General features: G+C 52.9%; 1 protein-coding gene across 4 annotated transcripts in view; it reads left to right on the forward strand.

Moving 5' to 3' along the window:
• Positions 1–23,409, forward strand: part of PTPRU (protein tyrosine phosphatase receptor type U) — a 275,704-nt gene extending 252,295 nt beyond the window's left edge. For all 4 annotated transcript variants that reach the window (XM_034753847.1, XM_034753848.1, XM_034753849.1 and 1 more), the window contains 5 exons: positions 2,219–2,359; positions 7,742–7,867; positions 13,438–13,595; positions 16,049–16,184; positions 22,729–23,409. In XM_034753847.1, the coding sequence (XP_034609738.1) occupies positions 2,219–2,359; positions 7,742–7,867; positions 13,438–13,595; positions 16,049–16,184; positions 22,729–22,791 (624 nt within the window). In that variant the 3' untranslated portion in view covers positions 22,792–23,409. The remainder of the gene's footprint in view (positions 1–2,218; positions 2,360–7,741; positions 7,868–13,437; positions 13,596–16,048; positions 16,185–22,728) is intronic.
• The last annotated feature ends 2,856 nt before the right edge of the window (positions 23,410–26,265 follow it).

The following is a 26,265-nucleotide window of genomic DNA, read 5'->3' on the forward strand; positions in this document are numbered from 1 at the left end:
GGGGCTTAAGGCAGCCGATGTTAATCAAGCCCAAATCCCCTGGGGGGCAGGGAGATTGCCTGGGAAAATAAGGCTCAAGGAGAAATCCGAAGGCGCGAAGATGTTCTGTGAGTGTCGAGAATTTGTCACTTGTGCACAGAGTGTTGTTTCAAGGGTCCTTTAGTGGGGGTGGAGAACCAGCGAACAAGAGCCAGACAACACTCCACTGTCTGTCCTCTCTCTCATCAGGTGCCCCTAAAAGCACTTGCTGCTTTTGAAGTGTTAACAAGCAGCGCAATTTCCTTTGGAGCGGGGTCTTTCATGCTGTCTTTTTTTTCACCCTCAGAAAATGTTTGCAAGTAGCAAAGCCTCAGTGGTGCCTTGCCTCTAAGCTTCCCTCCACCCCCCAGAGAGATTACAGCCTCGGGAGAGCAAAACTGAGAGGCACTTTCGTTCTGCGCCCCTTGCGGAGTGTGTAACTTTCTGGGGGGAAAAAATCCACTGGGCTGACATTTCTCATGTTTGTGCTTGGATTAGAGGTGATTCCCCTCCCCACCCCACCCCTCAGCGAGGTGAATAAAACTCTGTGTTTGAGAGATCTGAGGGTGAAAAGTGTCCCCCCTCCCCCAAGGGATGTCAAGGGGCTGAGATAACGTAAAGACGCGTTTTCAAACCATTCGGCTTGCCGGGGCCGAGCCCCGAATGAGGACAAGGGCCTTGGGCATCTAGGGCCTCATTCTCACGTCGCTTGCATTCATGTCCCTCTGTTAACTTCTGATTTACACCAGCAGGAAGGAGATCTGAATCAGGCTCCTCACTCCTGGTTCTCCAGTGCGATCATGCCCTTGTGTTGCCCCCTGAGTGCCGCGAAGGGGCCCGAAAGTGGAGCTGGGCACTGAGAATGCCCCTGGCCTGCTGGAGCTCCCGGCTGGCACAGAGCCACCCTGCCCAGTTCCTGTGCCATCCCCAACACTTACACGTGGCCCAGCGTAAGATGTGTGTGTGTGTTGGGGCAGGTGGGCACAAGGAGAGTGGCGTCCATCGTGTGCCGCACTTTGCTACGCCCAGCTGCCCGCAGCCCCTTGGGAGTCTCGTCAGCGGGCGTGGGCCACCCTTGCCAGGGCTCAGATCTGCCCTGAGAGTCAGGTTCCCTGTTGCCCCTAAAGTGCTGAGAAGAAGCTTGACAAAGCAGAGAAAACAGGTCCTTGGGCCAGCTCCACTGAAGTCCCATAGAGCCTCCTGATTGATATCAGCTGAGGATCTGGCCCCTTTTGCTTATGTACCTGTACAGGAAGCCATCCTGATCGGGCAACCTGTCTTCAGCGAGCACCCTCCAATATGTGCAAACCTTTCGGTCCTGATTCTGCTCTCCCACGCTCCGGTGTAACTCAGGAGTGGCTCCATGAAGTCAGTGATGTTAAAGCAATGGAGGTGGAGTTGAGATCAGAGTCAGGCCTTTGAGTACAGCTCCGCTCCACTTGACGAGAACACCCTGCTCCGCTATGTTGCTGAGTTTTCTTGGTCCCCTGAGCGGTTGTTTCAGACAAGCCCCAGGGTCCAGTGGGTCTCATTCTCCACTTCTTTGCACCGGTTTCACACTGTCTAGCTCCCTTGGCTTCAATGGAGCTACTCCTGATTTACACCAGCGTAGGCACGGGGGGAAAATCAGGGCTAGGGAGTTCTCAGGTTGTCACAAGGATCCAATACGCTTGTTTTTCTTTTCCTACTGATACTGCAGGGCAAAAAGCACAGTCGGAACATTCGCTCCATTCTCCTTCTGCAGCTTGCCTCATGGGGCCCCGATTTCCCAGTCCTGTCCAAAAACGGATGCTCTCTGCATCACGCTCCCTGCTGCACAGAGCTAGCTGGTCAGCTTCCCTATGCAACACACTGCACCGTTCACTGCCCGGGGGTTTAAGGCCCGGTCCGATGCCCACTGCGGTCAGTAGGGTCCCATCGGTGAATTGGATCAGAGGATCAGGCCTTTGAGACGGTGTTATTCATTGGCCAGGACTTTCCCGCGACAGATCTCTGCGCCAGGTTTAGTCCGGGAGGTGCAAGGAGCTTGCAGTAGGGCTGGGGACTGATCTCCAGCATCTCAGCCTTAGCCACAAAACCATCCTTCCCCTTTAGCTCTTTGGGAGAGGGGGCCTGTTACCTCCACCCCCACCCCACCGTGCTCTGTGTGGCTTTAAGGAGCTCACGTGGTCCTCTCCACTCTGTGCTTGCTCCCCTTCAGAGCTACACCAAGAGCGCGGCCTTCGTCGTCACCCTGCACCCTCTGCAGAGCACCACCGCGGACTTCTGGAGACTGGTGTACGACTACGGATGCACCTCCATCGTCATGCTCAACCAGCTTAACCAGTCCAACTCCGCCTGGGTGAGTGGCACCGATGCGCCCCCTCCCCGGGCCCTGCCGCTGGCCCTTGCGTCAAGTCTGCGTTTCTGCAGGCCTGGGTCATTGCATTCCTCCCACTGAAACACCACTACGGCTTTAGTTGTTATTGTTGGCCTGCCTCCCTGGGCCCGGCTTGTCCTAAACCTGATGCTCTCTGCAACATGCTACCTGCTGCACAGAGCTAGCTGGTCAGCTTCCCGATGCAGCACACAGAATAGGGAAGCTAAAGCCTAAACTCATGAGCTGGGTACAGCAGTAAGCAGCTCTCCTCAGTGAATCAGCCTGGGGGGATGGGGAGTCTGGCACTTCCTTAGCCATCGTATTACATTGGTATTACAGCATCCCAGCCAAGATCAGGGCCCTGTTGTTTTAGGCATGGCGCACACACATGGTAAGAGCCCACAAGCTGAATAGACAAGGTGAAGGGTGCGAGAAAGGAACTGTATTTATCCTCATTTTATCGGCGGGGCACTGGGGCACAGAGAGATTCAGTGATCTGCCCAAGTTCACGCGTGGAGTCTGTGGCAAAGCTGGGAAGTGAGCTGAGCGCTGACATCCATTCCAAAGCAGTACCCACAAGACCACCCTTCTCCTCCATTCCCTACCCTCAGCTGTTGGGTGGTGTTCCTGTGTGCTGTCAGCCAGCTGTTCCACCCCAGAGGAGGCTGCATTCCAATCCCTACGCACTCACCTTTAGTTCTACCAAGCACTTTTGAGGGTTGCAAATGTTGCTTTTTAAATCGATACTCTCTAATAACGACCTTCCCGTGGGTTTAACAGTATGAATTTGCCATGCCAGGTGGGACTTGCTATCCATTACATACCCACCGTAGCGAGGGGACCAAACAGTACCCTTGGGCTAGAAGTCAGCATTTGAACCGTTCCTGGCCTCTCCCGGTGTACCAACCCCTACAGGGATTCCTAGAACATTCCTGCCGAGGCCAGAGCAGATTTAAGAGCCCATTACAGGTCTGTAATGTTAATTCGATGAGGAAACTTACTGGATTTTTACATAAAATTAGCCTTATAGACTCTTAATGGCTGTCTGGAGAAGACTTCATTAACCGGATTGTTTTATGAGTCGAAATTAGACACTTAATGTAAATGACCCAAAACTGCAGTTGTAATGTTCACAGGAAATAGGCAGATGAATGGAATAAATGGCCCCAAATGAAGTTCTACTTTCCTTTGTCTGACACTTACGCTGAGCTAAATAGGCAGGTAAAATATTTAGAGCTAGATAGGTCGATAATCTATCTCTATAGCTAATCATCTGTCTCTCTCTCTCTCTCTCTCTCTCTTACATATAGCTATATACTATGTATTCTATAGTATACAGTGTTCCTATTTTTTCTCTGAAGAGGGGCACTGCATCCACAGGGTCCTTGCGGGGGGACGTTAATATGATCTGAAATTAAGCAGAAGTAGAACACCAAGGTTGATCCTGGCAGGAGAATCTCCTAAGCTGGGTTAGTTTCCTAAGGAAGGGGAATAGTGGTGAAATATTAATTGTTTGCAGTGCAGTAGCACCTCGGAGCCCCAGTCCTGGCCCAGGTGCTAGGTGCTGTACAAACACAGAACAAAAAGCTGGTCCCTTCCCCAAAGAATTTGCGATCTTGTTTCCTAAGTGTTGGGGATTCCATCACTCTTAGGACTGTTGAGTACTGGAGGAACAGAGCGCTGCAGACCAGACTGCAGGGAGCGATCCCGCACTAGAAGGGGAGGGGTGAGGGAGTTCTGACCATAGTACGTTGTGAAATCAAATGTTCTGGCTAGCCCCATTCTTTAGCCTGCTCTGAATCTCCCTGCTAGAGAGGAGGCAGGGGGACAGAGAGGTTAATCTCAGCTCTACTAATGCTAATACTTGGCTCTTATAGAGCGCTTTTCATTCCTGGACCTTGAAATGCTTTACAAAGGTGGGTGAGTATCGTATCTCCATTTTACAGATGGGGAAACTGAGGCACAGAAAGGGGGGAGGTGACTTTCCCAAGGTCACCCAGCAGGTCAGTGGCAGAGCCTGGGATAGAACCCAGGTCTCCTGATCCAGTGCCCTGCCCCACGCTGCCACCCACGGTTTTCTCTGAGCTGCAGACACTTGGCACATTGCAGGATTGAGCCCTTGGAACGGCCATAGTGGGTCAGACCAATGGTCCATCTATCCCAGTATCTGTCTCCCGACAGTGGCCAGTGCCAGATGCTTCAGAGGGAATGAAACGAACAGGGCAATTGTCAAGTGATCCATCTCCTGTCGTCTACTCCCAGTTTCTGGCAGTCACACACTTAGGGACACCCAGAGCATGGGGTTGTGTCCCTGACCATCTTGGCTAATAGCCATTGATGGACTTATCCTCCATGAGCTTCTTGAATTCTTTTTTGAACCCAGTTATGCTTTTAGCCTCCACAACTTCCCCTGGCAATGAGTTCCGCAGGTTGACTGTGTGTTGTGTGAAGAAGTATTTCCTTGTGTTTGTTTTAAACCTGCTGCCTGTTAATTTCATTGGGTGACCCCTGGTTCTTGTGCTATGAGAAGGAGTAAATAACAGTTCCCTCTTCACTTTCTCCACACCAGTCATGATTTTATAGACCTCGATCATATCCCCCTAAGTCGTCTCTTCCCAGCCTTTTTAATCTCTCCTCAACGGAAGCTGTTCCATACCCTTAAACATTTCTGTTGTCCTTCTCTGTACTTTTTCCAATTCTAATATATCTTTTGCACGCACTATCCCGCATGTGGGCAGACCATGGAATTACACACTGGCATTATGATCGTTTCTGTCTTCTCTGTCTAAGATGTCGGAGCAGTAGCAAAATGTGCTTAGAATCATAGAAATGCCGGGCTGGAAAGGACCTCGAGCAGTTGTCAAGTCCAGCCCCCTGTGCTGAGGCAGGATCAAGTTAACCTCCTAGACCATCCCGGACAGGTGGTTTGTCCAACCTGTTCTTAACAATCTCCAGTGACTAGGACTGGGGATTGGTCCTGCTTTGAGCAGGGGGTTGCACTAGATGACCTCCTGAGGTCTCTTCCAACCCTGACATTCTATACTATGACTCCACAACCTCCTGAGAAGCCTGTTTCAGAGCTTAACTCTCCTTCTAGTTAGACAATTTTTCCTATACCTAAATCTCCCTGGCTGCCCTTTGAGCCCATTACTTCTTGTCCTGTGCACATGGAGAACAATTGATCCCCGCCCCCACTCAGTCTTCTACAGTAGGGAAGATTTTTAGACATTAGTGCCTGCAAAAATGTCTGCCTGTGGCCGAGGACAGGGACTTGTGTGCACAACGGTGCATGTTGCACGTGCAATCGCATTTCCATGCGCGCGCACGCATTATGGGGGAAATGTGAGCGCACGTTTCCAAATCTGGCCCTCTAAAGACACTGGCATATTATGGAGTTAATCCCTCCTCCGACATCCCATCAAGGCCTGGCTTCTGCAGTCGGAGTCTGTAATGCCACCCCATTCCAAAGCTAGAGAAATTCCAGGCATGGCGTTAGGGAGGGACTGGGACGGGAGCGGGGACCGCATTTCTGCTTCTCCATCTCCTCCCTTTGCTTCGTTCCCAACATCTCACGGCAACCTTGGGCACAAGTCCCTAGCTCAGTTCTGCAGGTGCCCATACATTCCCCCCCACCCCGCTTTGCTCCCCATTTCAGCCCCACCCTGCATTGCTAGCAGCTCTCCCATACTGTCTCCTCTCCTTTGAGCAAGGGCCAGCCCAGTCTCCAGGGTGTACCCTCCCCTGGTGCGTTCTACCTGCCGTATTCCTTCCTTCCGCCCCTCTGCCGTCTCCCGGGATGGTTGTTCTTCACCGGTGTCCATGTGCCGGCTTTTATATGTTTACCAGTTTAAGACCAACAGCTAATAAATCAGCCTTTACAACAGGCAGCTTTGAGAGGTGACTTAGAGGGTAAATCCTTCGCTTGAACTATGTCTTGCTGAAGGAAGTTTTAATATCCAAATTATAGTTCTGTGTCTAGAAGGCTTAGAGATCACGGAGATTGATAGCCCCCATTAATAACCAATTATTTCTCAAACACATTTGCCATGCAGTTAGACCCAGGCCGTCGGCCGGCCTGAAATGCTAAATGTTCTGTTAAAGAGCAGTGACAAACATCGTATATTTTCTATTGATGTCGGCTCCCCGGCTGGCGTGGTGTGAAAACAATCGCATCCACGACCCCGAATTGAGCAATACATCAAGTGCGCTCCTGGGCGTGAGAAAGAACAATGCCAGGCGGCCTTGCCAGCAGCCAGTCCCCCCCGGAACATCTGCCCTGCCTGGCCATTGTGGTGGTTTCTGAGCCGGGATCTGCTTTTCCCCGCCGTGGGAGGAGGTGCAGAACTGAAGAGGGTGACCAAGGATCTGGGAAGGGATTGATCTGATGTCTACATTGCAGTCAGAGATGTGGCTGCAGCGCGTGTAGAGATACCGGAGCTAGCTTAGAGATCGCGAGCTCGAGGAACAATAGGGAAGCTGTGGCAACCCAGGCTAGCCGGCCAAGCGCATACCCAGGCTTTCAGGCGGCCTGTGATGATTCAGCTTCGTTGCTCCTGTGCCCACGCTAGCTAGATCAAAGCCAGCTCAGGCGTGTCTACACGAGCTGCAAATACCTGGAGTCAGCCCCAATATAGTCCATGGCAAAGCTCCCTTTGATTTCAGGGAGATAAAATCCAAAATGACACATGGTCATCGCTCAGGGCCTGGCCCTCCTGTCCTCCTGCCCATACTTCCATTGAAGCCAGTGGGCTGCAGGATCAGCCCCACCCCGCAGGGGTGGGACCAGAGGCGGGGCTAACCTTGCTCCATCGGGCGGCGGTCAGCGCTGTGTGACCCCACCCAGCAGACTTCTCACAGGCTTCTGCTCAGCTGACATCTGGAGAGGACCACGTGGGTGTAAACGAGGTAGGGTGACCAGATGTCCTGATTTTATAGGGACAGTCCTGATATTTGGCACTTTTTCTTATATAGGTGCCAATTACCCCCCACCCTCTGTCCCGATTTTTCAAACTTGCTATCTGGTCACCCTAAAACGAGGGCAGGTTCTGACCTTTGACCTGTCGGTATAGAAAGGTCAGCTCCATCCAGCAATGTGCTGTGGATAGCATGGGCAGTGTTTGCGTGCCATAGCCTGTCTCATGTGCCCTGTGTTAAGCACCCTTGTGCCGTGTCCCACACCTGGTGCCCAGTGTCATGTCTTCCTGCCTGGGGACCTTGCACTGTGCCCCTGGGTCCCATGCCAGAGCCCCATGTCCCTATGCAGCGCCCAGTGTCCCACACCCCCGCATGGTGCCCCTGCGTGATGCCCTCTGCCGCGCACGCCTGCGTGTCACACACGGTTGTTTCTCTCTCCTCTCTCTGCAGCCCTGTTTACAGTACTGGCCGGAGCCAGGGCTCCAGCAGTACGGGCCGATAGAAGTGGAGTATGTTTCCCGATCAGCTGATGAGGATTTCGTGGCTCGCCTCTTCCGGGTGCAGAACATCACACGGGTGAGGAGGGGGGCGCATCTGGTTGTCATGCCAGGGCGCTGGGGTGGGGTGGGGTGTTAGCTGATCTAAAGATATTCACCTTTCCAAGATGATCGCTCAGCCTGGAGCTCCAGGCTGTCCCCTGCAGCAGGAGAGGGGACTCCCGGGTGGCTGCAGAGACTGCACCAGTTGGATGCTGAAGCCAGCCCAGCTTTACCAGCTGAGTGAGGGAATTCACTGTGTTTTCAAGAGCACAAAAAAGAGGAGGTGAAGGCAAATCCAGATACCATGTGCACATCCAGCCCCAGAAATGCTGCCCTTAGGAATACGCCCCCTTCCCCCAGAGAGCAGCCTTATGTGGCAGGTTAATTTCACTTGAATACTGGGTTAAATGACCCCTTAGCTGGTGGTGTGGCATCCTGCCACTAGACTTCTCCCAAGTTACCCTGATTGTTACATAAGCACCCCCTGAGTCCCCAGCCCTCTCCTGCTGACAAAGTGTCCCTCATGAAGACCAGCCCAAGCCTTCGGGAGTGTCTGTCTCCTTGCAGCTGTTCTGGTCAGAGGGGAGCTGCAGACTGGAATCAAGCTTAGAAGCAAGTCCCACTCCTGGCCAAATGCCCATTGGTTTCAGTGGGCTCCCACCGCATCAGACCCTTAACTAGGAAGGGAGGCACTCTCACCCACTGGACTAGGAGCTGCTCTGTGAACGTGGCCAGCGCTGGGTGATGCACAATGACCACAACAGGCTATTTGTGCAGTACCAGAGCTGGGCTCAGGCCAGAATCCCAGACCCGAAGGGTTTGATTCTCCTTCCCACGAAGGGTTGGCCGACACGAACATATAGTTCACGGCAAGCTGGGATGTGAATCTACCCCACACTCTCCCAACTGTCGTGTGCACCCGGCTGACGCACACGAACCATTTGTTAATGTGCTTCGAGCTAGTCCTCTTTCAAAGGGAGCAGTGTGCGTGTTTGTGTGTGTCCGTCCGCGCATCAGCAGGGTGCACATGGACAGAGCGTGGCAGGCTAGTGTGGGGGAGATGCACTCCCTGCTTGCCATGATTGGTTTGTGTAGCCACTTGGCATTGCTCTGTAAGGGGGTAAAAGTAATTTAAAAGTGAAGAGTTTGCATCTGAACTCAGACCCATCTCTGTGCGTTAGGGGAAGGGCTTCCTGGTCCCATCTGGTGGTCAGTTTATGCCATACCATAGAGACTGAGAGCCCCCAGAATCATTATCCTTGCTACAATGGAACCGACAGAACAGAGCGGCTGAGAAAAAGACCGCAGGACCTTTAACGTACTTCATGTTGCTTTCGCAGTGCACCTCGGCCAGTTCTGGTCTCCCTTATCTGAAGAAAAATACAGTGACATGATGGGCAAGGAATGGGATGGGGGAGGGATAGGATCTTCTGGAGAGGAATGGAGAAGAATGGGCGTATTTAACTGGGAAAGCAGGCCATGAAGATGGGGCAGGAGTGGAATCTTTAAACTAGCAAAAGGTTCCCATAGCACTAGCCCTTGTGCCCTGTGTGGGATGGAACAGTTAGCAGGTGGGGCGTGATCCCGGGAGAAGCGTTGGGGTCAAGCAGGAGAAATCTTTGCCGTCACTACCTGGCTGGCTGGAGTCTGATATGTGAAAGGGCTGTTGGCCGGCTCTGGGTTTCCATTTCTGGCGGTCAAGAGGGAGTTTTTCACTGCATGTGCATTGCTTCTTGGATTGGCCACACACTGTGTTTGTGGGGTGGGGGCGGTTCTCCAAGGAAGGGGTTTTACCTCAACAAAGGTTCAGAACTAATCGAGAGTAGACATGCCCAGGCACTATGCTGATTGGCACACCATAGACAGACAGAAGAGGTCAGAGGTTGGACAGACAGAAGGCCCCGTGGCTGCTACTAAGGGAAGCATTGTTGCTTGGTGGATAAGGTGGGACTCATGAGGTCCGGGTTCTGCTCCTGGCTCTCCACTGGCCTGCTGGGGGACTTTAGGTAAGTCACATCACAGCCCTGTGCCTCAGTTTCCCCTTCTGCAAAATGGGGATGATAATGCTGACCTCCTTTGTAAAGCGCTTTGAGATCTGCTGATGACAAACACTAGATGAGAGCCAGATATTCTTATCATAGGCCTACACAGAGCTAGATTTACCAATGGCTACATTAAAATTCGTGATGGGTGAACTACCCGGATTTAGGAAGAACCTTCCCCTGTGTGGAGATTATTCCATAATTGCGCATTATGTGGTTTCTGGCACTTTCCTCCAAAGCATCTAGCACTGGCCATGGCTGGAGACAGGCTAGTGCATTAAATGGCCGTCAGATCGATCTGGACTGGCAGTTCCTCTGAGAACTGAAGACATTTGCTCCCCTTTTCCCCCCCTTGCCTCATTATTTTTCACTTTCCCCTCTTGCATGTCTGGATTCCAGCTGGAAGGGGAAAGGCTGAGATCCTGTAAGGAGGCCTGTTCTGGCCAGATTTCTGTCCTAAATCTCAGACCCAAGAAGTCTGGATAAGACTCAAAGACACATCCATGCTTTCCGGAGCATGTCTGAACGGAATCATTTAGAGGTCTGCCCGTCGCTAGCACTCAACAGTGGTTTGGAGCAAGCCCAGATCTCATTTAGCCTCTAACTTGAATGTCAGAGCCGAGTCTGCCTGACGGGCCTGGGTGCTTCAGTTGCATTTTAATGTCTCCGTTTGCTGTCCTGCATAATTGGATCAACACAGAGACAGCCCCTGACCCTCAGGCTTCCTCCTTTCCTGTAGCCCCAGGGGCTATTTTTAATGGGTACCATATGTCAGCAAAATGTCCACTCCCCACCAGCACCTGTCTGGCAGGTGACTTCCAGAATAACTGCAGGCAGGTCATTAGCCGTGCTGCCTCAGTGGAAACTGACCAGCGGGGGAAACTAAATGGCATGCGTAAAGGGTCCCTCCCAGGGTGCCACCTAGAACTGGGGTACCACCGAGCCCTCTGACCCACCAGCCTGGCCGCCCTCTCACACTGTGCCACTGTGACAAATTGCAAAGCCCTCCAAGCTTGGACTTTCACACAGGTAGGGACACACCCAGCTGCAGTTACACGCAGGCTCTTTATCTACCAGCCTCCCAGCCTAGGACCCCAGAGCAGTATGTCCTGCCCTGGTCAAATCTGGCCAGTATATGGGTTTAACACCTGGTCCACCTCTCCCTCAGTGTGAAGAGGACCGTGCACACTTGTGATAACCAAGCTGAGATTTTCCCCAGGCTCCTTAGTCAAACGCATGCTGGTTTGGATTAAAACATAAAATAAGTTTATTAACTACAAATGATAGATTTTAAGTGATGATAAGTGATAGCAAACAGATCAAAGCAGATTACCTAGTAAATAAACAAAACCGCAAACTGAGCTTAACCTACTAGATAGGTAGGATGTGAATTAGCAAATTCTCACCCTGAGTGATAAACGGGCTGGCAAATTCTTAAGGCACAAGCTGCCTTTGCTTTGCAGCTTGGGTTTCCCAGGTTTTCATACACAGGCTAGAAATCCCTTTAGCCTGTGGCCATCACTACCCCCCGTTCAGTCTTTGTTCCTCAGGTGTTTCCAGGTGTGTTGTTGTAGGGAGAATGAGGTCCCATCATGATGCCATTTCCCCCTTTTATATCTTCTTCCCACTTGCTGGAGAGCTCTTTTCCTGTGACCTGGGTCGAACAGTTCCCGTTGTGTCGTGCTGTCTCTGAGAGGTTTCTATTGTACACAGTTCCTGGAGTAATCCCTGTGCTTGCGTGCATTTCCTCAGTACGCCATTAACATTGGCCTTTTTACTGTTGTACCTGAAAGGCGGCTTGTGGGTGTTTTCATCCTCACACCGTGTTTCCGTAACACATGCATAGCCAAACTTCATAACGTCACATACGCTGATAGCACATACAATCCAATGAGATATTAATGTCTAGCAGATCCAGACTTTTCGAATGATACCTCACAAGGTGCACTTTGTACAAAGCATATCCGAGTTACATGACAGTGGTGAATATTGGGGTGTCAGGGTGTCACACATGGACGTCAACATCAGATCCTCTCCGGAACTTACAAGCAGCCCAGGTGAAATGGGCAGCTAGGCTCTTCAATCCAGACAGCGGAAAGGGCACTGAATTGTCGCCTCTTCCCCAGATTATCTGGGCTTGGAAAGTTGTATCATGAACTAGACGGAGCAATTTCCTGCCTGGGCTGCTTTAAAGGGAAAGCGTTCACACTAGAGAATCAAATTGGTCTGTGCGGCTGCTGCTGTGTGTGTCTGAGGGTGGTTGCTGGGTGCTGCTGTGTGGAGTGGGGGAGAGCGTGTGTGGCGTGTAGTTGTGTGTGCTGCTCCAGGTGGTGTTATGTCTAAAGTGTGTGTGGGAGGGCGCATGTAACTGTGAAGCTGAGGTAGGTATGCTATTGGCTGTGTATGATTGTAATGCTGCTCTGTGTGGTGTGGGTGATACTGGGACCCACGTGCGTGGGTATGCTTGTGTGATACTGAGGGGTGTGTGTGTGTGTGTGTGTGTGTTAGTGACACTGCTCCCTGTGCGATTGGAGAATAAATTCTCCTCTCCTGGCCCTGGGCGTAAATCCAGAAGTCAGTGGTGTTGCTGCTGCTTCACATCTGTGTAAGTGGGAGCAGAATCGGGCCCTGTGTGCACATCAGCGGGGGCAAAGCGAGCCCTGCGCACCGCGCGTTGAGCTGATTTTGCCAAATGCTGCACCGTCCTTTGGGATGCAAACATGAGCTCAGCCCGTCCTGCCACAGAGCTGGGTGTCGGGAGTGGGAATTCTCTGGCCCTGCTGATTATAGAACTAAGAGCGGGTGCCTGGCTCCATCCCACCTGGGTATCTAGGATCCTAGCCCAAGATCCAGCGCTGTTTGCTGGGAATCCAACAACCTGCCTTAGATTTCTCTCTCCCTTCCCTTTCGCCTGCCCTCCTCCCCTCCTCACATACTTGTCGCTGAAAACAGCAATCCCAAGTGGAGCGCTGGGCCCGGTGTTTCATTGCACAAGCCAGGCGTCATTCCCAGAGTATTTTCATCTTCTGAGTCAGAACTGAGCCCCTCATCCGTCTGGCTAAAGCCCAGGCTTACTTAGCTTTGTGCATATAAATCCTTCTCCTCCCGGAGCCTTCTAACTGCATTAGGTTGCAAAGCTAACTAGATTACTAGGGTATTAAAGAGCATTCTTACCATTCTCCGCCCCCTGGCCGGATGGCTCTGTTTCAAGAGGTTTGCCATGAACGCAGAATGAATAAATGTAGGTGCTTTCAGCTGAGTACTTACGGGGTAATCTATTGCATCCAGCCTGGCTAGGACCCAGAATGCAACAGCAGGGGTGGCTGCAGGGCAGGACTGAGGTGCATTATGTGGGGAGTCCAGGATGGGGCTAGCAGCGGGGCTACAGGTTAGGGTGAGGTGCATTGTCAGAGCTGCGTGTGTGTTTGGGGGGTTGTGACTGGAATGGCCAGGCAGTGCAAATCAGGGTTGAGATGCACTAGCAGAGGTGCTGGGGAGATGATTGACTAGCAAGGAGGACGTCTAGGAAGGGGGCCGTACTCACACACTGATGGGCCTCTTCTAGTTGCAGGAAGGGCACCTGATGGTCCGGCATTTCCAGTACCTGAGGTGGTCAGCGTACAGGGATACGCCAGACTCCAAGAAGTCGTTCCTGCACCTGCTGGCCCAAGTGGAGAAGTGGCAGGAGGAGAGCGGCGACGGGAGGACAATCGTGCACTGCTTGTGAGTAGCCCCTGGAAAACAACAGCCTGCTCACCAGGGCTGGTGGCCAGCGGCTCCCGCCAGCCCACGTGCCCAAAGGACTAGAGGGGAGCGACCCCCATCAGCCCACCCACCCACCCTTAGTGCTGCCCAAGGGCCCTCCTGGGCGTGAAGTCTGTATTCTAAACAAGCCACCGTGGATGCAGTTCAGTGCACGCACAGCGCCGTGCAGGGATCTGGCAGCTGCCATCTTGGATTCCCTCTGATCCCTGTGGCGCGTTTTGAGGCATTTAAAAAACACCTGCCCAAAGCTCCGACCTCGCTAGCCTGGCTGGTGGAAATCGGTGTCAATCCGTTGAGCTCAGTGGAGCCACCCCTCCTGGACACCAGCTGAGGCCCAGGCCCGCTGCAGCCAGAATGGAAGCTGCTGACATTACTGGGGGGCGTTGAGCAGGGCCCCGGGAACCTGCCAGGCTTTTGAGGAGAAGGGGATGGAGGTGGCGGCTGAGTGATTGCGGTGCCGTGCTCTCCAGCAGGGCTGGTTACCGAGCTCGCACTCCGAGTGCGCTCAACCGTCCTCCGTCCATTTGCACGCATACGGGCATGCGCGCGCACAGAACCAGGGCATGATGAGTTTTCAAATCGACAGAGACAGCAGGCGAGCTTTTAATCAAAAATTAATTACAGCCTCGTCCATCTTCATTAGTCTAAGGCTAATTTGAGAGCATCCTTTGTAAAATACGGCTCCCCGCCCCCTCGGAGCTTTGAGGAGATGAAGACCGGGAGGTAGGAGAGGGAGCAAGGCGAGGAGGAGGGTGTGGAGGCTGATAAATCAGAGGCCAGTGTGTCTGGCAAGGCTGATGTTTTCGCAGGTGGAGGCAGGATGTACCCAGTGGAGTTTGGCGCTAAGCCGAACGATGGGACGTGAGCAATACACTGGGTTCTGAGGGCAGCCGCTACCCCAAATAGACCTCACAGATAAAGGGGGCGCGAACAGGGGGACTGGAGCCATGGAGAGAGAAAGGAACGTGTCCCAGTTACACAGGAAGTTTGTGGCATAGCCAGGGATTGAACCCCGTGGTCTGAGTCCAGGCCCGATGATCTGCCAAACCCCAGCCTTCCTCGTTGTAGCGCCTCTGACAAGTCTTGGGGTATGGGGCCCCAGCCTGGGAATGAGCTTCCCACCACATGTGAACCAGTTTGGTCAGTTTGGAGTTAGGAGAATGTCTGTATCACATTGGGGCGGTGTCAGGTCACAGCTTTGCTTTGTAAGAAGTTCAGTCAGGCCCAGCCTGGCAGAGGGAAAACCCAGACCACCACCACATGAATTCTAGGGGAGCCGGCCCGGCCAGGAAACGCACGGTGTGAACAGCTCCTAGCAGAAACCACCCTCAAATTCTTTCCGATACGCCAGAGACAGCAAAGTGAGATCCCTCATCTCAATGAGAGGCTCCTACCACAGACCCCAGAGGTCCCCCATTGCTCACCCCCTGCCAGAGTGAAAATTCCTAGCCCTTGTCTTCCGTCTCTGAGTCAGGTTCTGATCCAGGACGATACTTCGCCTCGCTCCCCAGAGCTACTTAACTTCCTTAACAGGCCCCTGGCAGGGAGAACAGGAGGATGATGAGGCAGGATGGTCCATGGTTATGGTGCTGGCCTGGGTTCAACTCCCTGCTATAGCCCAGACTTGGGAAAGTCACTTAGTCCCTGTGCCTCCATTTCCCATCCCCTGGGGATAACAGCACTGTCCTACCTCACAGGGGGCATCCTGAGGATTCAGACAGTAAAGATTATGAGGGGCTCAGACACTGTGGTGAGTTGGAAACAAGTTCCACAGCCCTGAAGAAAAGTTCACGCCTCTGTAATTGCCAGGACCACACTTGGTACCTTGTATTAAACTAGCTACAGCCCCGGCTCCCCGCCAGCCCTCTGGTACAGGGGCCTGTGGCACCGTTTGCACAGCCATTGCATCCTCTGGAGTTCCGGGGTGTCCGGCCCGTCCTGGTGACGGGTGGCTCTAAGGAATCCGTTTGCTCCTTGACTTGCTTCTCCGACTCCTCACTCTGGCAGTAGCTCGTCTTTTCTCACTGAAAAGGGGAAGGTATTATCCGCTGCAGCAAGTCTGATGCGCACACGGGTGCCTGCAACTAGTCACCCTGACTGGAACTGGCCTGATTTTCAGAGGCATTGCGTGCTGGCAGCTCTCATTGCAATCTGAATATCAAGCCACTTATCAAGGCCCCCACGTTGAAAGCATTGGCATTTGCCTCTCCATGCTCCACTTCCTACCTCCCGGCATCACAGAGCTGAATTCACTAAAGCCTGTCAAACGCTAGCAGATCCTCAGGGGAAAGAGGCCAGCCATTGCAGTTGGTTTGCTCTGTTTCGCTGAGGCGGCTTTTGGGGCAGCTGCTCTATGGGTCTCCTCGTGCGCTGGCTCTCCACTGACTGACTCCGTGTATGTCTCCCGCTAGGAATGGGGGTGGTCGGAGCGGCACATTCTGTGCCTCTACCATGATCCTGGAGATGATCAAGTGTCACAACTTGGTGGATGTTTTCTATGCTGCAAAGACCCTCCGCAACTACAAGCCAAATATGGTCGAGACCTTGGTAAGTGCTGAACGACTCCCTCCCGCCCCCCGTCCCTTCTGCCTGCCTCCCACGTGTCAGAAAGTCTTGCTGGGCAGCCAAGGCACACTGGGGTCCAGTTAATCCAGCCTGGGCCAGGGAGCTGGGAGAGACAAGCACCAAGCCAGCGCGGATGGATTCGTCTCAGCCTGGCACCTCCTGCCCCTGCCTCAGCCACTTGCTGCATGTGGCTTGGGTGCATCCCAGAGTATGAGGCAGTGACCTCGGAGTGTGATTGCTGGGCTCAGTCCCTGAAGAACAAAGGGGGCGGTTTGTAGTTAATTCACTGGATATGATTCCAGCTGTTCCTGGGGGTTAGGAGGGGTTCTGGCTGAGGAGCAAAGGGGAGCAGCCTTGTGGAGCATTTTCTGGTCTCAGGCCGGTCTCCTTGTTCTGATGGCACCTGCCTGATGCGCCCACTGTCAGATGGACACCATGTGCAGCCAGATTGGTTGGCCCCCAAAGCAGGCCAGTGCTGGTGGTTTCAGCAGAGTTTCCCTGGGGGTGAATTCGTACCCCAAACTCGGGGAGTGCAGATCTGAACGGAGACTGGAGAATGGGCTGGGAGGCACCTGGGGCTGAGCCGGCTGGGTCCGGCACTGCGCTGCGTCACCCAGACGCCCTACCAGAGCAGACCCGTCGCCCACCCAGGGTGGCGACCTGATCCTCGCAGCGGGGCCAGGGGTGACTGCACCCCTCCACCCTGCTCCCACGCCGTGGTGCGCAGGATGACGGTGCTGAACAAGGACATAGTCCCACGTGATCCCGCCTGCAGTGCCTTGCTGTGACAGAGCCCCACAGGACACTGGGAGGCTCGGGTCTCTGCCCACCCATCTTCTGGGTGGGATACGAGGGACGGGGAAGAGTCACTCACATCCTGCCAGGGACAACAGGGCCTCCAGTGGGTTGCGTTCGCCTGTGGTGGCCCTGCCTTTTCTATCTCCGAGCACCAGAACCCATCATGCACACACCACCTGCTAAACACAACCTAACTACTCCTGTGTAGGAACAAAAGAAATCCTAACAATGGTTTAGGCCCATTACTAGGATGGAGATGGTAAACCCGTTAATCGCGATGCAGAAAAGGCAGACGTGGTCAGTAAATATTTCTGTTCTGTATTCAGAAAGAAGCGTGTTGATGTGTTTGTGGCACGTGAAAATGATGTCTGGGGGAGGAGGAGGATTTCCAGTCCACTGGTAATCAAGGAGGATGTTGAATGATGTCGGCTAGGGATAAACATTTTTAAAGAAGCAGGCTTGGATAACTTGCACCCAAGAGTCCTAAAAGAGTTGGCTGAGGAGATCTCTGATGTAAATTTTTAATAAGTTTGGGAATACCGGGGAAGCTCCAGAAACCTGGAAGAGTGCTAATGTGCCAATATTCAAAAAGGGCAAGTGGAATGACCCAGATCGCTGTAGGCTGACTAGCCTGACATCAATCCCGGCCAAAATAATGGACAAATTGATATGGGATTCAATTCATAAAGAATTAAAGGAAAGGAATATAATTAATACCAGCCAATATGGTTTTATGGAAAATAGGTCTTGATTTCGTTCTTTGAGGTGATTACGAGTTTGGTTGACGAAGGTCACTGCGTAGAGGTAATGTACTTAAAGGCCATACAAGCGTCTGACTTTGTACCACATGACATTCTGATTGGAAAATTAGCATTATCCAATGTCAGTAAAGCGTATGTGAAATGGAGTAAGAACTGGCTAACTGACTGATCTCAGTCAGTGGCGAGTGATCAAGTGAAATCACTGCTGATAAAATTTGCGGATGATGCAAAGGTAGGCAGAGCAGTAAACAAAGTTGAGGACAACTCCGGATTCCGTGAAGGGGATCAGCTTGGTGGGTTTAAAGCTACTCTAAGGAGGACACTGCTGCTTTCGATGTGACTGGCTGACTGCTGTAGGTTAGGAGGGGAGCACTTCGCATTGCTCTGGGTGTGTGCACTTGAGGGGCTGGAAGAATGGAGGTGCAATGAGGTGCACTGGCAGAGCTGGGACCAGATAGCAGCGGGTACTGCAGATGAGGAGGTAAGTGCAGAGCTGTGTGTAGGATGGAGGGTGTGTTTACGGTGCAGCCAGTAGGGTTGCCAACCCTCCTGGTTTCGCTGGGAGTCTCCCGGAATCGGGTTCTATCTCCCGGAGGTTACTGAAGCCAAACCAGGAGATTTTAGGCTATTAAATGTCGGGCGGCGCAGCGGGGCTAAGGCTAGAGACAAGCAAATCATGGCCAAGTGCCAGCTCAGGGGCATTTACTCTGCAACCAGAGGTGTGGCCACAGCCCATGTAGTGGGGGCCCAAGGCTAAGGCAGGCTCCCTACCTGACCTAGCTTTGCGTGGTTCCCGGAAGCGGCCGCGAGGTCCCTGCAGCCTCATGGTGCATGGGCGGCCAGGGTGGCTCCGTGCGCTGCCCCCACCCTGATTGCCAGCTCTGCAGCTCCCATTGGCAGGGAACCATGACCAATGGGAGCTGCGGGGGCGGTGCCTACGGGTGCGAGGGCAGCATGCGGAGCCTCCCTGGCCGCCCATGCGCCTAGGGGCTGCAGGGACCTGGCGGCTGCTTCCTGGGCTGGAGCTTCCTGGGAACTAAGCGCCACCGGGACCCCGAACCCCCCTCCCGCACCCCAACCTCCTGCCCCAGCCCAGAGCCCCATCCTGCACCCCAAATCCCTCATCACTGGCCCCACCCCAGAGCCCGCACCCCCAGCCCAGAGCCTGCGCCCTCCCCAACCCTCTGCCCCAGCCCAGAACCCCTTCCCGCATCCAAACTCCCTCCCAAGCCCCCCCCCCCCCCCCACACACCCCTGCCCCCTCCTGCACCCCAGATCCCTCATCCCTGGCCTCACCCCAGAGCCCACACCCCCTCCCGCACTCCAAACCCCTTGGCCCCAGCCTGGAGCCCCCTCCTGCATCCTAAACCCTCATCCCCAGCTCCACCCCAGAGCCTGCACCCCCAACTGGAGTCCTCATCCCAACCCCCTGCCCCAGACCAGAGCCCTCTCCCGCACTCCAAAGCCCCCATCCCTGGCCCCACCCCGAGCCCGCACCCCCAGCTGGAGTCCTCATCCCTCCCCTCACCCCAACCCCCTGCCCCAGCCCAGAGCCCTCTCCTGCACCCCAAGCCCCCAGCCCCACCCCGAGCCCACACCCCCAGCTGGAGCCCTCACCCCTTTCCCTCACCCTAACCCCCTGCTCCAGCCCGGTGAAAGTGAGGAGGGTGGGGGAGAGCGAGCGAAGGAGGGAGGAGGGAATTGAGTGAGCGGGGGCAGGGCCTCGGGGAAGGGGCGGGGCAGAGGGTGGGGCAGGGGTGTTCAGTTTTGTGCCATTAGACAGTTGGCAACCCTACCTACATCTGGGTCAGAGCTACACAGGGGTCAAGCCGGGGGTTTTATCACTTTGCGAGAGGAATCCGAGTGGTTTGTTGCGTTTTTCAAAGCAAGGTGGCCAGCATGTTCGCATTGCCTGGATTATAAAATCCCTCGCTCTAAAACCGAAATGGCTTTGGGAGGGATGTGCTTTGCATTAGGAATTAAACCGGGGTTGGGCGGGGGGAGAACAAGTAATAAAAAGGAGCAGTGACAGGCATGAAGTCGTCAAGCCCAAAGGTATTACAAAAAAAGCAGCATTTCGGATCAGAACACAATCTTCTCCCAGGCTTAAATGAACCTGAAATGTCTATTCTAGGAAACTCAATCTAATGGAGCCACTGTGGGCCAGATCTCCCACTGGGGCAAATTGGGGTAGCCTCTCTGAAGTCAGGGGATCTGCTCCACTTCAGACTAGCTGCGGTTCCCCGTGGGCCTTCCCCCACCCGACACACTGGCTGCCCGTGGGGGGTTATTTTTACATTATTATAAAAGGAAACAATCCCTTTCCTTAATCCAAAAGCATTCTGTGGTTTTAATCTCTGCGGCTGCCTCCTCTCTTTGATTTCCTTCCCCCGGGACCCCCCCGACACACACCTGGGCCAGCCTAGTGGTACCCACCCCTCTGCGCGGCTAATTGGATTCTTTTTGAAGGCCCACTGATGCTTCCCGCAGAGCTTGCTGGAGGATTGTGCTTTAGAAACACTTAGCTCTCTTGCATAGATTTCCTGTGCATGGGATTTTGTGCCCCCTCCTGTCTTTGTGTTTGCAAAGGGAATTGCATGCAAACAGGATCCTTGTTGCTCTGAGAGGGTCCCAAAGCTCATCCCCCTCCCAAAGTCACAGCTATCCTCTGCTTGTGATGTACTGGGTCCAGTTTTGGGCCCCCCACTACAGAAAGGATGTGGACAAATTGGAGAGAGTCCTTCGGAGGGCAACAAAAATGATTAGGGGGCTGAGGCACATGACATACGAGGAGAAGCTGAGGGAACTGGGCTTGTTTAGTCTGCAGAAGAGACGAGTGAGGGGGGATTTGATAGCAGCCTTCAACTATCTGAAAGGGGGCTCCAAAGAGGATGGAGCTAGACTGTTCTCAGTGGTGGCAGATGACAGAACAAGGAGTAATGGTCTCAAGTTGCAGTGGGGGAGGTCTAGGTTGGATATTAGGAAACACTATTTCACTAGGAGGGTGGTGAAGCACTGGAATGGGTTACCTAGGGAGGTGGTGGAATCTCCATCCTCAGAGGTTTTTAAGGCCCGGCTTGACAAAGCCCTGGCTGGGATGATTTAGTTGGGGATTGGTCCTGCTTTGATCAGGGGGTTGAGCATTGAGTCCCAAATGGGGTTGGGAACCAGAGGAGTAGATGGGCACATGCTCTGCTAGTGGAAAAAGGGCTCATTCCGTTAAAGGCACCAGAGCCACTCTGTCACCCTGGGCTGATGCCTGACTCGGTGCATCCATGCACGACCGTGCTCTTAGAGTGTACGCTGTCCAGGGCAGAAAGATACTAGTAAACTTTAGGGCCTATCTAAATAAATACATAATAATCCTCCCATTAAGAGGGGAAGTTGTTATTTTTAGCCCTTCCTCTAATGGGAAAATAAGATCCTGTATATCTTCTAAATATAGATAAATCAATGCACAGGGTAGCAATTCTAGCCAGGGGAATTTTCACATAGGACGTAAGTTGTAGCCACAAAATATATGCAGACAAGGGTACTTTCATTGCGCCCACTCAACCCAGACTGGCGCAGGTACCAATGACCTGTCCCTGTACCAAGGGAACGGCAATGACGCAGCTGTGCTCCTGGTGGAGGCATCCAACCCCTTGCACCGAGAGGAAGGCTGTAAGTCTTTGCTGCAGGGAGCCGTTTGTTTAGGGCTCACTTCCTTGAATGGGAACGGTAAGACTCCCCTGATGCCAGTATTCCCAGTATCGGGCCCTTCAGCTGCCTTAGTGGGGCTTATATATGCACGCATCTGTTGGCACGTGCAGTCCCCTATTTCGTACATGCAAGGGTGGGCTTGGAGCCAAAATGCACAGATGCAGCAAAGATCCCCCGCGCCTGGCTGACCTCGTGTCTCGTCCTGTCTCAGGTGGGGACTGCCATTGACACTAATGAGGAACCAATTCCATGCGGCAAAGCCCTTTCCTCCCTCCCCCACAATTGGCACGAATTGGCTCCCTTGTGGGCAGACTTGGTGGGGAGGCTGAGAAATGAACAGACTGAGCTCCCCTTTCTTTCCTAGATTATAGGTCTTCTGAGTCAGGGCCGAGCTGCACTGGCCAGGTGATTTGTAGGATGCTTGTGCTTCCTTTGCCAAGGCTGGATAATCCAGGACCTTAGTCCCCAGGTCTGACACCTTTCACCAGTGTCAAGTGCATTCTTTTTTTTGAATGAATGGGTAATGTTCAGGGGGGCTGGAACAGTTTGTAGAGTGGGGGTGGCTGAGAGCCATTGAACCTTGTATATGATGGAAACCCCTTCAAGCGAGAGGGTGCGGAAGCACCCCTCGTCCTAGCACCTCTGGTAATGTTACGAGAGTGTTCCCCAAAAGCACTGTCTGGCTCTGTGTAAGTAGGTAGTTCATAGCTGACAGTGCCAGCAGATGGCGCTCAAGAGCGTGCAGCAGACGCAGAGCTGGTTGGAAAGGCTCGGAAGGAATGGTTTTTCCACTGGAAAAATACCAATTTTGTCAAACGTGAAACGTTTTGTGGAAACGTGTCACCAATGATGAAAATTCTTTTGGGAAGAAAAATGGCAAAAAGCATTTCTCTGAAGTTGAATTATCGCATTCGAACCTATTCAAACTAGAACCTTTTGATTTTCCATTTTGAACTGACTTTTCATTTAATTTTTGTAAGTACTATAATAGAATTAATTAATGGGGAAAAGTGAAAATTGGAACAAAAGGTTTTAATAGAGCTGAAGCATTTTTTCCCCCAGAATTTAATTTTGCAGGAAATTTAGAAATTTCTTGTTTTCCTTCTATTTTGGAGCCACAGAAATTTCAAAATTGTGAAACTGCAAAGTCTGGTTCCTGCTCTGCTATATTCATAGGCTTCTAGGACCAGTAAAACCCCTTGTGCAATACAACGGGCTTACGCTGGGCAGCTCTTCACGCATTTCTTTTCTTCTTCTTCTTAAAGGAACAGTATCATTTCTGCTACGACATAGCACTGGAATACCTGGAATCACTGGAGACAAGATAGCATCGTGCCGGAAGATGGAAAGCAAATGTTTGTTTAGGGTTCACGCCAAACATGCATTTTGCACTCGGACTTTGAGCTAGTGCGACTGGCGAGGGGGGAAGGGGAATAATAATGGACGGAATAAAAAAAATACAATAATGAAAAACAAAAGGCAGGACGTGGGGAAATGTCGGCCATGATAGAGCGTCATCCTCCTGCTCTCCATCTCCCAAGCCCTCTTTCCACCCTCATGGGACAGAGCTCAAACGGGTTGGTTGCCAGCACTCGTTCCATTACATGGTGATGCCTCCGTGACAGCCAGGACTGTGAAACATACAAGGGCGAGTAAGAGGACTTCACCCGCGGACACCTTTGGACACATCCAGCGCACGGAGCAGACCATGGCTAAAGCAGAAGCAAAGTAGGAAGGGAAAAAAGAGAGGAATTCCAGCCTGTTTCTCAGTGATGGTTACAAAGGATTTATGGAAACAACAGTAGTTGGGTTTTTTGAATTGTATTTTAAGTCTAAGCAGCTTTTCAGAGGAGCCCAGAAGGTCCTCTGCAGGTTTTGGCCTCTGTGGAGACACAAGCCATGTTGGAGTGAAGACACTAAAACGAGTTGTGTCGTTTTCAGTCTCAGTTTTAATCATGAGTTTGATGTTCGCTAATGGATGCCAGCTTCCCGAGAGAGAGTCTTATTTTATTTGTGTGTGTCCCCAGAGCATATAGACCCTTGGCAGATGTGGGAATGGGGGAATCCAGGTTGTGTAACACTGGGCAGGGGCATAACGGCTGCTCCTGTCCAGTGCTCACACCCAGCCTAAGCTTTTCTGAAGGTTTTCTGGAGTGGCTAAGTGATTTTGGGTGCCTCAAACTTTTGGGTGCCCACAACGAGGTATGTTAAAGACCTCTGATTTTCAGAGGGTGAGTTCTCAGCCCTTCCTGGAAGGTCCTTTCAGGGTGTCTCAAACTGAGTGCCCAAAAGTTGAGACGAGCACAATCACCTGGTCATCTTGGCCTTCCGTGAGTGTTGTTTCACAGCCTCCTGGAACCAGTCGCCTTGCCACTGGCTGCTGCTGCGCTCAAAGGACACCAGCAGTCAGCAACTAAGCAGGAAGGGACCTTCTAAGTGGACTGAGTCAGTGTTGCCAGCACCAGATGGCACGTGGGAATAGGTCTGGGCTGGGTAGCCACAGCTGGAAGCAGTGGGGGCCTCAGAAGTAAGGCCAAAATATTTCAGTCAGGAGGGTCAAATACAACCCTCAGATTGGAGCCAGGTAAATCCAGAGGAACCCCACAGAGTGGCCAGATCCTGCTCTCAATTACAGCTGGTGTAAATCAGAGTATTTCCTTTTGAAGCCAGTGGGACAAAATCTACTATGGTAAATGCAGAGGAATTCCATTGCAATGGCAGCCCGGAGGCTGCAGGCGGTTACACCCTGGTAAATCTAGATCCAACTAAGGGTATGTCTTCACTACCCGCCGTATCGGCGGGTAGCAATCGATTTATCCGGGATCGATATATCGTGTCTCGTTAAGACGCGATATATCGATCCCCGAACGCGCTCCCCGTCGACTCCGGAACTCCACCAGAGCGAGTGGCGGTAGCGCAGTCGACGGGGGAGTCGCGGCCGTCGATCCCGCGCCGTGTGGACCCCAGGTAATTCGATCCAAGATACTTCGACTTCAGCTACGCTATTCGCGTAACTGAAGTTGCGTATCTTGGATTGATCCCCCCCCCCAGTGTAGACCAGCCCTAATTTGTAGCAAGTCCTCCGTTACCAGGGCAGGTTTCTCGTCTCTGAAATGGGAGCAGAATCTGTCCCAGGGTGGGCAAACCACGGCCCGTGGGCTGCTTCCGGCCCGTCAGACGTTTTTATCCGCCCCTCGAGCTCCCACCGGGGAGTGGGGTTGGGGGCTTGCTCCAGCCCAGAGCATCCGCCGAGGAGCAGGGTCAGGGGCTTGCCCTGCTCCGCCCGCCCTGCGCTCCCCAGCCCCCGACTCACAATTCCCTTGATGAGCACCATCTTCCAACACACACAGCCACACTGCGCAGGTGCGACTTCACTGTGCTGTTTCGGGGATCAGAACCCCCCCACCCACGCGGCAGTGCACCCAATCTCCTCCTGCTCTCCTACGGCCCCACCCTCCTGCCATGGAACATTATTGATGTGGCCAAACTTTAGGGTTTCTGGTTGGGTTGATCCCACCTATTGACGGGGGTTGGTGTCAGCGGTCACTTTACTTCATCCTGCTGTCAGGGCTGGAAGAAAGGTTCATTCCAGCAGGACGCAGCCCAGGCAGCCTTCAGCTCTTGGGGTGATGTTCAGCAAGGTTTCTCCTCCGTAGCTCAGCCCCGGAATCCTTTTGTGTTTCTCTGTTACCCTCAGCAGGTATTAACTTGGAGCGGGTTGTGGGCCCCTGACAGCCAGTCTGACTTGGGCTTGGCCTGGAATTCCCCTGGAATTCCCCTCTATTCGGCATTGGTGAGGCCTCATCTGGAGTACTGTGTCCAGTTTTCGGCCCCACGCTACAAGAAGGATGTGGAAAAATTGGAAAGAGTCCAGCGGAGGGCAACACAAATGATTAGGGGGCCGGAGCACATGATTTATGAGGAGAGGCTGAGGGAACTGGGATTATTTAGTCTGCAGAAGAGAAGAGTGAGGGGGGATTTGATAGCTGCTTTCAACTACCTGAAAGGGGGTTCCAAAGAAGATGGAACTAGACTGTTCTCAGTGGTACCAGGTGACAGAACAAGGAGTAATGGTCTCAAGTTGCAGTGGGGGAGGTCTAGGTTGGATATTAGTAAAAGCTTTTTCACTAGGAGGGTGGTGAAGCACTGGAATGGGTTACCTAGGGAGGTGGTGGAATCTCCTTCCTTAGAGGTTTTTAAGGTCAGGCTTGACAAAGCCCTGGCTGGGATGATTTAGTTGGGGATTGGTCCTGCTTTGAGCAGGGGGTTGGGCTAGATGACCTCCTGAGGTCCCTTCCAACCCTGAGATTCTATGATTCTATGAACCCGATGGTTTAACTGTCGCTTGTTTTCAGTGTTCACAGGTGAGCTGTTAAAAAGCCACTTTGCCGTCCCAGATCTGTGAGGGCTCAGTGCTCCACTGAGCAGCTCGGTTCCAGCCTTGTGCCACGAACGGCTCGAACGAGCAGCAGCCGGATGGAGGCACGTGTGTTATCTGCCACCCTAGACTCAGAGAGCTGGGGGGTTGCCAGTTTGACTCGAAGACCAGGCTCTGCTCTTCCGCTCCAAGACAAAATTACTTCTCTGCTTTATGGTGCTGTGTGCAGCCAACCCTTCTACTATCTGCTCCTTTCCATCGCTACGCCCAGGCTGTCAATGATTCCCTCTAGCTAAGCTACCTCTGTGTCTTTGTAGCTTCCCTGAGCCCCAGTGACCACCACAAACAGGGGACCACTTACCCTACCATATTGGACTGCGCCATGGTATGTGTGGGGCCTCCTAGACTTTGACTGGGAAATGCC

This window comes from Trachemys scripta, chromosome 20, assembly GCF_013100865.1.
Source record: "Trachemys scripta elegans isolate TJP31775 chromosome 20, CAS_Tse_1.0, whole genome shotgun sequence".
NCBI classification, from domain to species: Eukaryota; Metazoa; Chordata; order Testudines; family Emydidae; genus Trachemys; species Trachemys scripta.